Below are 12,325 nucleotides of genomic sequence, written 5' to 3'. Positions count from 1 at the left end.
GGACCTCACATTGTAGCTTATAGAGACCATAACTGGTTTAGGACCTCATATTGTAGCTTATAGAGACCATAACTGGTTTAGGACCTGCTAGCTCGTAATGAAGCTTATAGAGACCATAACTGATTATAGAACCATCTTAAAATGATCTACTTTGGTTTAGGTACAAGCATCATAAAACCTCTAACACCAACAAAAAAAATCTCTTTTTTTTAAGCTAAAGCATGAATGCCTATAGATCAAATCAAATCAAATCATCAAATCAAATTTTATTTGTCACATACACATGGTTAGCAGATGTTAATGCGAGTGTAGCGAAATGCTTGTGCTTCTAGTTCCGACAATGCAGTAATAACGAACAAGTAATCTAACTAACAATTCCAAAAAAAACTACTGTCTTATACACAGTGTAAGGGGATAAAGAATATGTACATAAGGATATATGAATGAGTGATGGTACAGAGCAGCATAGGCAAGATACAGTAGATGATATCGAGTACAGTATATACATATGAGATGAGTATGTAAACCAAGTGGCATAGTTAAAGTGGCTAGTGATACATGTATTACATAAGGATGCAGTCGATGATATAGAGTACAGTATCTACGTATGCATATGAGATGAATAATGTAGGGTAAGTAACATTATATAAGGTAGCATTGTTTAAAGTGGCTAGTGATATATTTACATCATTTCCCATCAATTCCCATGATTAAAGTGGCTGGAGTAGAGTCAGTGTCATTGACAGTGTGTTGGCAGTAGCCACTCAATGTTAGTGGTGGCTGTTTAACAGTCTGATGGCCTTGAGATAGAAGCTGTTTTTCAGTCTCTCGGTCCCAGCTTTGATGCACCTGTACTGACCTCGCCTTCTGGATGACAGCGGGGTGAACAGGCAGTGGCTCGGGTGGTTGATGTCCTTGATGATCTTTATGGCCTTCCTGTAGCATCGGGTGGTGCAGGTGTCCTGGAGGGCAGGTAGTTTGCCCCCGGTGATGCGTTGTGCAGACCTCACTACCCTCTGGAGAGCCTTACGGTTGAGGGCGGTGCAGTTGCCATACCAGGCGGTGATACAGCCCGCCAGGATGCTCTCGATTGTCCATCTGTAGAAGTTTGTGAGTGCTTTTGGTGACAAGCCGAATTTCTTCAGCCTCCTGAGGTTGAAGAGGCGCTGCTGCGCCTTCCTCACGATGCTGTCTGTGTGAGTGGACCAATTCAGTTTGTCTGTGATGTGTATGCCGAGGAACTTAAAACTTGCTACCCTCTCCACTACTGTTCCATCGATGTGGATGGGGGGGTGTTCCCTCTGCTGTTTCCTGAAGTCCACAATCATCTCCTTAGTTTTGTTGACGTTGAGTGTGAGGTTATTTTCCTGACACCACACTCCGAGGGCCCTCACCTCCTCCCTGTAGGCCGTCTCGTCGTTGTTGGTAATCAAGCCTACCACTGTTGTGTCGTCCGCAAACTTGATTGAGTTGGAGGCGTGCGTGGCCACGCAGTCGTGGGTGAACAGGGAGTACAGGAGAGGGCTCAGAACGCACCCTTGTGGGGCCCCAGTGTTGAGGATCAGCGGGGAGGAGATGTTGTTGCCTACCCTCACCACCTGGGGGCGGCCCGTCAGGAAGTCCAGAACCCAGTTGCACAGGGCGGGGTCGAGACCCAGGGTCTCGAGCTTGATGACGAGCTTGGAGGGTACTATGGTGTTGAATGCCGAGCTGTAGTCGATGAACAGCATTCTCACATAGGTATTCCTCTTGTCCAGATGGGTTAGGGCAGTGTGCAGTGTGGTTGAGATTGCATCGTCTGTGGACCTATTTGGGCGGTAAGCAAATTGGAGTGGGTCAAGGGTGTCAGGTAGGGTGGAGGTGATATGGTCCTTGACTAGTCTCTCAAAGCACTTCATGATGACGGATGTGAGTGCTACGGGGCGGTAGTCGTTTAGCTCAGTTACCTTAGCTTTCTTGGGAACAGGAACAATGGTGGCCCTCTTGAAGCATGTGGGAACAGCAGACTGGTATAGGGATTGGTTGAATATGTCCGTAAACACACCGGCCAGCTGGTCTGCGCATGCTCTGAGGGCGCGGCTGGGGATGCCGTCTGGGCCTGCAGCCTTGCGAGGGTTAACACGTTTAAATGTCTTACTCACTTCGGCTGCAGTGAAGGAGAGACCGCATGTTTTCGTTGCAGGCCGTGTCAGTGGCACTGTATTGTCCTCAAAGCGGGCAAAAAGTTATTTAGTCTGCCTGGGAGCAAGACATCCTGGTCCGTGACTGGGCTGGGTTTCTTCCTGTAGTCCGTGATTGACTGTAGACCCTGCCACATGCCTCTTGTGTCTGAGCCGTTGAATTGAGATTCTACTTTGTCTCTGTACTGGCGCTTAGCTTGTTTGATAGCCTTGCGGAGGGAATAGCTGCACTGTTTGTATTCAGTCATGTTACCAGACACCTTGCCCTGATTAAAAGCAGTGGTTCGCGCCTTCAGTTCCACACGAATGCTGCCATCAATCCACGGTTTCTGGTTAGGGAATGTTTTAATCGTTGCTATGGGAATGACATCTTCAACGCACGTTCTAATGAACTCGCACACCGAATCAGCGTATTCATCAATGTTGTTGTCTGACGCAATACGAAACATCTCCCAGTCCACGTGATGGAAGCAGTCTTGGAGTGTGGAGTCAGCTTGGTCGGACCAGCGTTGGACAGACCTCAGCGTGGGAGCTTCTTGTTTTAGTTTCTGTCTGTAGGCAGGGATCAACAAAATGGAGTCGTGGTCAGCTTTTCCGAAAGGGGGGCGGGGCAGGGCCTTATATGCATCGCGGAAGTTAGAGTAACAATGATCCAGGGTCTTTCCACCCCTGGTTGCGCAATCGATATGCTGATAAAATTTAGGGAGTCTTGTTTTCAGATTAGCCTTGTTAAAATCCCCAGCTACAATGAATGCAGCCTCCGGATAAATCGTTTCCAGTTTGCAGAGAGTTAAATAAAGTTCGTTCAGAGCCATCGATGTGTCTGCTTGGGGGGGGATATATACGGCTGTGATTATAATCGAAGAGAATTCTCTTGGTAGATAATGCGGTCTACATTTGATTGTGAGGAATTCTAAATCAGGTGAACAGAAGGATTTGAGTTCCTGTATGTTTCTTTCATCACACCATGTCACGTTGGCCATAAGGCATACGCCCCGCCCCTCTTCTTACCAGAAAGATGTTCGTTTCTGTCGGCGCGATGCGTGGAGAAACCCGCTGGCTGCACCGCTTCGGATTGCGTCTCTCCAGTTAGCCATGTTTCCGTGAAGCAGAGAACGTTACAGTCTCTGATGTCCCTCTGGAATGCTACCCTTGCTCGGATTTCATCAACCTTGTTGTCAAGAGACTGGACATTGGCAAGAAGAATGCTAGGGAGTGGTGCACGGTGTGCCCGTCTCCGGAGTCTGACCAGAAGACCGCCTCGTTTCCCTCTTTTTCTGAGTCATTTTTTTGGGTCGCTGCATGGGAACCATTCCGTGGCACTGGTTGTAAGGCAGAACACAGGATCCGCATTGCGAAAATCATATTCTTGGTCGTACTGATGGTGAGTTGACGCTGATCTTATATTCAGTAGTTCTTCTCGGCTGTATGTAATGAAACCTAAGATGACCTGGGGTACTAGTGTAAGAAATAACACGTAAAAAAACAAAAAACTGCATAGTTTCCTAGGAACGCGAAGCGAGGCGGCCATCTCTGTCGGCGCCGGATATGGTAGGGTACTGATCACAGTGAGAGGCTGTTCCAAGCAGTGGCTGCTGCATGACGACCCAGTAGCGATGAACCTGACATTTCTACTTGTAGAATCGCAATGCTCGTCAGTGGCCAACAACTTGACTTTGAGCTGATCAGAGAGCACAAACCCCCACGTGGGGGGAGTCAACAGGTGTGACAACAAAAAGGAAAAAAATAGGACATTTTCTCTGTACATCCACAGTTAAATGACATGAGACAGTCACACTTCATATGCAATGTAGGCTATGGGATGGGAGCTAAGTGCACCGCTGCAATGCACACAACACTAAATACTTCCTACAAGCTAGCTAACCACTGTAGCTAGTATTGGCATTATAATTAAATCCTGATGGATTAGTTCCCATGACACAGCTGCCTGTGTTAGCTACTGAGTTAGTGCAGTGTCCTTAGCTAGCTAGCGAATATGCTAACATTAACTACTGTTCCTAGCTAAACATTTGGCTATGGCCTGCCAGTATGGGATTATAGAGAATGAATCGAATTGTTTCCTAGTCATCTTGCTAGGTAGTTATCTAGCAGTGGCCATCTGGCTAGTATCAACAAGGGCTTTCTACAAAATAGCAACAGAGCAGCCATCCAGCTAGCTAGCTACAGCTCAGCATTTAACACCACAGTACCCTCCAAACTCGTCATCAAGCTCGAGACCCTGGGTCTCGACCCCGCCCTGTGCAACTGGGTACTGGACTTCCTGACGGGCCGCCCCCGGGTGGTGAGGGTAGGTAACAACATCTCCACCCCGCTGATCCTCAACACTGGGGCCCCACAAGGGTGCGTTCTGAGCCCTCTCCTGTACTCCCTGTTCACCCACGATTGCGTGGCCACGCACGCCTCCAACTCAATCATCAAGTTTGCGGACGACACAACAGTGGTAGGCTTGATTACCAACAACGACGAGACGGCCTACAGGGAGGAGGTGAGGGCCCTCGGAGTGTGGTGTCAGGAAAATAACCTCACACTCAACGTCAACAAAACTAAGGAGATGACCGTGGACTTCAGGAAACAGCAGAGGGAGCACCACCCTATCCACATTGACAGGACAGTAGTGGAGAGGGTAGTAAGTTTTAAGTTCCTCGGCATACACATCACAGACAAACTGAATTGGTCCACCCACACAGGCAGCATCGTGAAGAAGGCGCAGCAGCGCCTCTTCAACCTCAGGAGGCTGACGAAATTCAGCTTGTCACCAAAAGCACTCACAAACTTCTACAGATGCACAATCGAGAGCATCCTGTCGGGCTGTATCACCGCCTGGTACGGCAACTGCTCCGCCCACAACCGCAAGGCTCTCCAGAGGGTAGTGAGGTCTGCACAAGTATCACCAGGGGCAAACTACCTGCCCTCCAGGACACCTACACCACCCGATGTCACAGGAAGGCCATAAAGATCATCAAGGACAACAACCACCCGAGCCACTGCCTGTTCACCCCGCTATCATCCAGAAGGCGAGGTCAGTACAGGTGCATCAAAGCTGGGACCGAGAGACTGAAAAACAGCTTCTATCTCAAGGCCATCAGACTGTTAAACAGCCACCACTAACATTGAGTGGCTGCTGCCAACACACTGACTCAACTCCAGCCACTTTAATAATGGGAATTGATGTAAAATATATCGCTAGCCACTTTAAACAATGCTACTTAATATAATGTTTACATACCCTACATTATTTATCTCATATGTATACGTATATACTGTACTCTATGTCATCTACTGCATCTTTATGTAATACATGTATCACTAGCTACTTTAACTATGCCACTTTGTTTACATACTCATCTCATATGTATATACTGTACTCGATACCATCTACTGTATCTTGCCTATGCCGCTCTGTACCATCACTCATTCATATATCTTTATGTACATATTCTTCATCCCTTTACACTTGTGTGTATAAGGTAGTAGTTGTGGAATTGTTAGGTTAGATTACTCGTTGGTTATTACTGCATTGTCGGAACTAGAAGCACAAGCATTTCGCTACACTCGCATTAACATCTGCTAACCATGTGTGTGTGACAAATAGAATTTGATTTGAACATTGGAATCTAGACAATAAACTACACTGAACACAATTATAAATGCAACATGCAACAATTTCAAAGATTTACAGTTCATATAAGGAAATCAGTCAATTTAGATGGATTCATTAGACACTAAATCTATGGATTTCACATGACTGGGAATACAGACATGCATCTCTTAGTCACAGATACCTTAATAAAGAGGTAGGGACGTGGATCAGAAAACCAGTCAGTATCTGGTGTGACCATTTGTCTCATGCAGCGCGACACATCTCCTTCACATGGAGTTGATCAGGCTGTTGATTGTGGCCCGTGGAATGTTGTCCCACTCCTCTTCATTGGTTGTGCGAGTTACTGGATATTGGCGGGAACTGGAACATGCTGTCATACACGTCGATCCAGAGTATCCCAAACATGCTCAATGGGTGACATGTCAGGTGACTATGCAGGTCATGGAAGGGACATTTTCAGCTTCCAGGAATTGTGTCCAGATCCTTGTGACATGGGGCTGTGCATTATCATACTGAAACATGAGGTGGTGGCTGTGGATGAATGGCACGGCGATGGGCCTCAGGATCTCATCACAGTATCTCTGTGCATTCAAATTGCCATTGATGAAATGCAACCGTGTTCTCAGTTCTCTGTCCATACCATAACCCCACCGCCACCATGGAGCACTGGGTTCACAACGTTGACATCAGCAAACTGCTCACACACACAACACCACACACGCTGTCTGCCATCTACCCAGTACAGTTGAAACCTGGATTCATCTGTGAAGAGCACACTTCTCCAGCGAAGATGGTCGGGTACGACGCCAAACTGCAGTCAGTTCAAGACCCTGGTGAGGACGACGGGCACGCAGATGAGTTCCCCCGAGATGGTTTCTGACAGTTTGTGCAGAAATTCTTCGGTTGCACTCAAACCTACTCCTCAGTTTCATCAGCTGTCTGGGTGGCTGGTCTCAGACGATCCCGCAAGTGAAGAAGCAGGAAGTGGAGGTCCTGGGCTGGCGTGGTTACATTGTGAGGCAAGTTGGACGTACTGCCAAATTCTCTAAAACGACGCTGGAGGCGGCTTATGGAAGAAAAATGAACATTCAATTCTCTGGCAACAACTCTAGTGGACATTCCTACAGTCAGCATGCCAATTGCACGCTCCCTCAAAACTTGAGACATCTGTGCACATTTTAGAATGGCCTTTTACCCCTGTCAGGTGGATGGATTATCTTGGCAAAAGGAGAAATGCTCACTAACAGGGACGTAAATAAAGTTCTGCACACAATTTGAGCTTTTGTGCGTATGGAACATTTCTGGAATCTTTTATTTCAGTTCATGAAACATAGGATCAACACCTTATATGCAGTAGTACGGGGGGATGGTCTAAAGTTATACCTTATATGCAGTAGTACGGGGGGATGGTCTAAAGTTATACCTTATATGCAGTAGTACGGGGGATGGTCTAAAGTTATACCTTATATGCAGTAGTACAGGGGGACGGTCTAAAGTTATACCTTATATGCAGTAGTACGGGGATGGTCTAAAGTTATACCTTATATGCAGTAGTAGTGACCCCTAAATTGACTTATATGCAGTAGTACGGGGGATGGTCTATAGTCTCATTACTAACCAGTGCCCCCGCACATTGACTCTGTACCCCCTGTATATAGTCTCATTACTAACCAGTTATACCTTATATGACAGTAGTACGGGGTACCCCCTGGCATATAGTCTCATTACTAACCAGTGCCCCCACACAGTTGACTCTGGACCCCTGCATATAGTCTCATTACTAACCAGTGCCCCCACACATTTGACTCTGGACCCCCTGTATATAGTCTCATTACTAACCAGTGCCCCCACACATTGACTCTGCACCCCCTGCATATAGTCTCATTACTAACCAGTGCCCCCACACATTGACTCTGGACCCCCTGTATATAGTCTCATTACTAACCAGTGCCCCCACACATTGACTCTGGACCCCCTGTATATAGTCTCATTACTAACCAGTGCCCCCACACATTGACTCGGTACCGGTACCCCTGTATATAGTCTCATTACTAACCAGTGCCCCCACACATTGACTCTGGTACCCCCTGTATATAGTCTCATTACTAACCAGTGCCCCCACACATTGACTCCGGTACCCCCTGTATATAGTCTCATTACTAACCAGTGCCCCCACACATTGACTCGGTACCGGTACCCCTGTATATAGTCTCATTACTAACCAGTGCCCCCACACATTGACTCTGGACCCCCTGTATATCGTCTCGCTATTGTTATTTTTCTGCAGCTCTTTAACTACTTGTTACTTTTATTTCCTTTTGTTTTGTAACGGCACTGTTGGTCAGGGACTTCAAGCATTTCACTGTGAGGTTTACTACACCTGTGGTATTCAGCATTTCACTGTGAGGTCTACTACTCCTGTTGTATTCAGCATTTCACTGTGAGGTCTACACCTGTGATATTCATCATTTCACTGTGAGGTCTACTACACCTGTTGTATTCAGCATTTCACTGTATAGGTCTATTACACCTGTGTATTCAGCATTTCACTGTGACCCCCTGTTTATCTCTCCTGTTGTATTCAGCATTTCACTGTGAGGTCTTTACACCTGTGGTATTCAGCATTTCACTGTGAGGTCTACTACACCTGTGGTATTCAGCATTTCACTGTGAGGTCTACTACTCCTGTTGTATTCAGCATTTCACTGTGAGGTCTACACCTGTGGTATTCAGCATTTCACTGTGAGGTCTACTACACCTGTTGTATTCAGCATTTCACTGTAAGGTCTACTACACCTGTTGTATTCAGCATTTCACTGTGAGGTTTACTACTCCTGTTGTATTCAGCATTTCACTGTGAGGTCTACACCTGTGGTATTCAGCATTTCACTGTGAGGTCTACTACACCTGTGGTATTCAGCATTTCACTGTGAGGTCTACTACCTGTTGTATTCAGCATTTCACTGTGAGGTCTACACCTGTGGTATTCAGCATTTCACTGTGAGGTCTACTACTCCTGTTGTATTCAGCATTTCACTGTGAGGTCTACACCTGTGGTATTCAGCATTTCACTGTGAGGTCTACACCTGTGGTATTCGGCGCATGTGACTAACACAATACCATTTGATTTGATTTGACACTCTGTTCAGAGGCGCTAAGTATTGTCTGTCGGCAGGCAGATAATCCCACCTGAGCTTTCCAGTTTTTCCATGTGGTTTCTTCCTGCACAGTTTCCTAGAACAAGGGTGGCTCAACTCTCCCCAGCATTAAATCAAATCAAATCAAATCAAATTTTATTTGTCACATACACATGGTTAGCAGATGTTAATGCGAGTGTAGCGAAATGCTTGTGCTTCTAGTTCCGACAATGCAGTAATAACGAGCAAGTAATCTAACTAACAATTCCAAAAAAAACTACTGTCTTATACACAGTGTAAGGGGATAAAGAATATGTACATAAGGATATATGAATGAGTGATGGTACAGAGCAGCATAGGCAAGATACAGTAGATGGTATTGAGTATAGTATATACATATGAGATAAGTATGTAAACCAAGTGGCATAGTTAAAGTGGCTAGTGATACATGTATTACATAAGGATGCAGTCGATGATATAGAGTACAGTATCAACGTATGCATATGAGATGAACAATGTAGGGTAGGTAACATTATATAAGGTAGCATTGTTTAAAGTGGCTAGTGATATATTTACATCATTTCCCATCAATTCCCATGATTAAAGTGGCTGGAGTAGAGTCAGTGTCATTGACAGTGTGTTGGCAGTAGCCACTCAATGTTAGTGGTGGCTGTTTAACAGTCTGATGGCCTTGAGATAGAAGCTGTTTTTCAGTCTCTCGGTCCCAGCTTTGATGCACCTGTACTGACCTTGCCTTCTGGATGGCAGCGGGGTGAACAGGCAGTGGCTCGGGTGGTTGATGTCCTTGATGATCTTTTTGCCTTCCTGTGACATCGGGTGGTGTAGGTGTCCTGGAGGGCAGGTAGTTTGCCCCCGGTGATGCGTTGTGCAGACCTCACTACCCTCTGGAGAGCCTTACGGTTGAGGGCGGTGCAGTTGCCATACCAGGCGGTGATACAGCCCGCCAGGATGCGGGCTGATTGTGCATCTGTAGAAGTTTGTGAGTGCTTTTGGTGACAAGCCGAATTTCTTCAGCCTCCTGAGGTTGAAGAGGCGCTGCTGCGCCTTCTTCACAACGCTGTCTGTGTGGGTGGACCAATTCAGTTTGTCTGTGATGTGTATGCCGAGGAACTTAAAACTTGCTACCCTCTCCACTACTGTTCCATCGATGTGGATGGGGGGGTGTTCCCTCTGCTGTTTCCTGAAGTCCACAATCATCTCCTTAGTTTTGTTGACGTTGAGTGTGAGGTTATTTTCCTGACACCACACTCCGAGGGCCCTCACCTCCTCCCTGTAGGCCGTCTCGTCGTTGTTGGTAATCAAGCCTACATAACATTAACATTCATTTCAGTGTTTTCAATTGTTTGTGCTACAATTGTTTGTGCTACTGATGTTTGTTCACAATAAAAGGGAATTGTCCTGATCAATTATGCATGGCCATAATATTATATTCATATTCAAATTAAATACTTTATAGTTCATATTTTTTTAATTAAGAAAAATCAGAAATCAGAAATCAATTTGAACAGTGATTTTTAATTGCACTAATGTTCACAGTACACATCAATAAATCCCTCATATGGTTTTATAAGGTCCTTCACAGCAGTAGAGAATGCTAAAGCAGTGGTTTACAGTAGTTCCTATGAGCTTCAGGCACTGTTCTCACATCAAATACACTACTGTGCTGTTCTCCCCTCAGTAACAAAGTAACACATACTTTAAATACAAGTAAGAAAATAATAAACATGACTATTATAAAACAAACAGTAAACAAAAGCTTGAATATAAAATCATATTTAATATAAACTGAGAAAATAAGAAACCTCTAACAGAAAGTACTGTACATATCAACATATCAAATAAAGCACTATTGTCAACCAGCAACAGAAGTAATTAATGGTGAAGTGTGCCACAGAATAGGAAGTGGCTATAAAAAGTGTATCCTGCTGCCTACTGCCGCCGCCTACTGCCGCCGCCACCTACTGCTGCTGCCTACTGCTGCTGCCACCTACTGCTGCTGCCGCCTACTGCCGCCGCCTACTGCTGCCGCCGCCTACTGCTGCTGCTGCCTTACTGCTGCTGCCGCCTACTGCTGCTGCTGCCGCCTGCTGCTGCTGCCGCCTACTGCCGCCGCCTACTGCCGCCGCCTACTGCTGCTGCCGCCTACTGCTGCCGCCGCCTACTGCTGCCGCCTACTGCTGCTGCCTGCTGCTGCCGCCTGCTGCTGCCGCCGCCTACTGCCGCTGCCTACTGCCTACTGCCGCCTACTGCTGCCGCCGCCTACTGCTGCCGCCTACTGCCTACTGCTGCCGCCCGCCTACTGCTGCCGCCTACTGCCGCTGCCTACTGCTGCCGCCGCCTACTGCCGCCGCCTACTGTTGCTGCCTACTGCTGCCGCCGCCTACTGCTGCCGCCTACTGCCTACTGCTGCCGCCTACTGCTGCTGCCGCCTACTGCCTACTGCTGCCGCCTACTGCTGCCGCCTACTGCTGCTGCCTACTGCCGCCAGCTATTGCCGCGCCTGCTGCACCTACTGCTGCTGCCTACTACTACTGCTGCTGCCGCCTACTACTGCTGACACTGCTACTACAACTGCTGCCGCCTACTACTACTGCTGCTGCCGCCTACTACTACAGACACCGCCTACTACAACTGCCGCCGCCTACTACTACTGCCGCCGCCTACTACTACTGACACCGCCTACTACAACTGCCGCCGCCTACAGCTATTGCCGCCGCCTACAGCTACTGCCTACTGCTGCTGCTGCCTACTGCTGCATGTTCTGACACATTGCTTGCCGTAAGTGTAAAACATTTACTGTGCGTTGAAGCCTTTCTGTTTATTCAAACCAAAATGTAGCCTACTGATGTTTTACCATCATTGCAAGAGCCCACCACTGCACACCATTGTCTACCACCATCAATATAGTAATGCAATACCACCTGGTTAACACTGTCTCGGTCTAATAGCCATATATTTAGACTGTTGGGCCAACTTTTAGAATGTAGAATATTGTTCGAATTGTAGACAGTCAGTTACACAGCATTATTTAGAGCCCTCAAACGCAACTCTGGACCCCGAAGCCCGTTCCACTGCGTTTTTTAATCAGGGACTGATTTAGACCTGGGACACCAGGTGGGCGCAATTGAATATCAGGTAGAACAGAAAACCAGCAGGCGCCAGACTTCGTATGGTAAGATTTGAATACCCCTGGTTTAGAGCATTGTCGAGAGAGTCGACTCCAACGACTCTGATACCAGGAGTCGACTCGAAAAATCATGGACTCTGTCACCACTAGGGCTATAGAGAAGGCGAGGAGGAGCTCTGTTAATCCTTCGTGCCTGAGTCATTTAACCATTCATTGTAGCCATTGGCACTCTGTACAG

General features: G+C 46.9%; 1 protein-coding gene across 1 annotated transcript in view; it reads left to right on the top strand.

The window, feature by feature from the left end:
• LOC112238591 overlaps positions 1 to 11,725 on the top strand; it is a 29,313-nt gene extending 17,588 nt beyond the window's left edge. Inside the window, exon 10 of the mRNA XM_042329614.1 lies at positions 10,855 to 11,725. Within this exon, the coding sequence (XP_042185548.1) occupies positions 10,855 to 11,725 (871 nt within the window). The remainder of the gene's footprint in view (positions 1 to 10,854) is intronic.
• The last annotated feature ends 600 nt before the right edge of the window (positions 11,726 to 12,325 follow it).

The sequence above is a fragment of the Oncorhynchus tshawytscha genome, linkage group LG10 (assembly GCF_018296145.1).
Source record: "Oncorhynchus tshawytscha isolate Ot180627B linkage group LG10, Otsh_v2.0, whole genome shotgun sequence".
NCBI classification, from domain to species: Eukaryota; Metazoa; Chordata; class Actinopteri; order Salmoniformes; family Salmonidae; genus Oncorhynchus; species Oncorhynchus tshawytscha.
The sequence above is the reverse complement of the archived record's forward strand: the minus strand, read 5'-3'. Positions and strand labels throughout refer to the sequence as shown.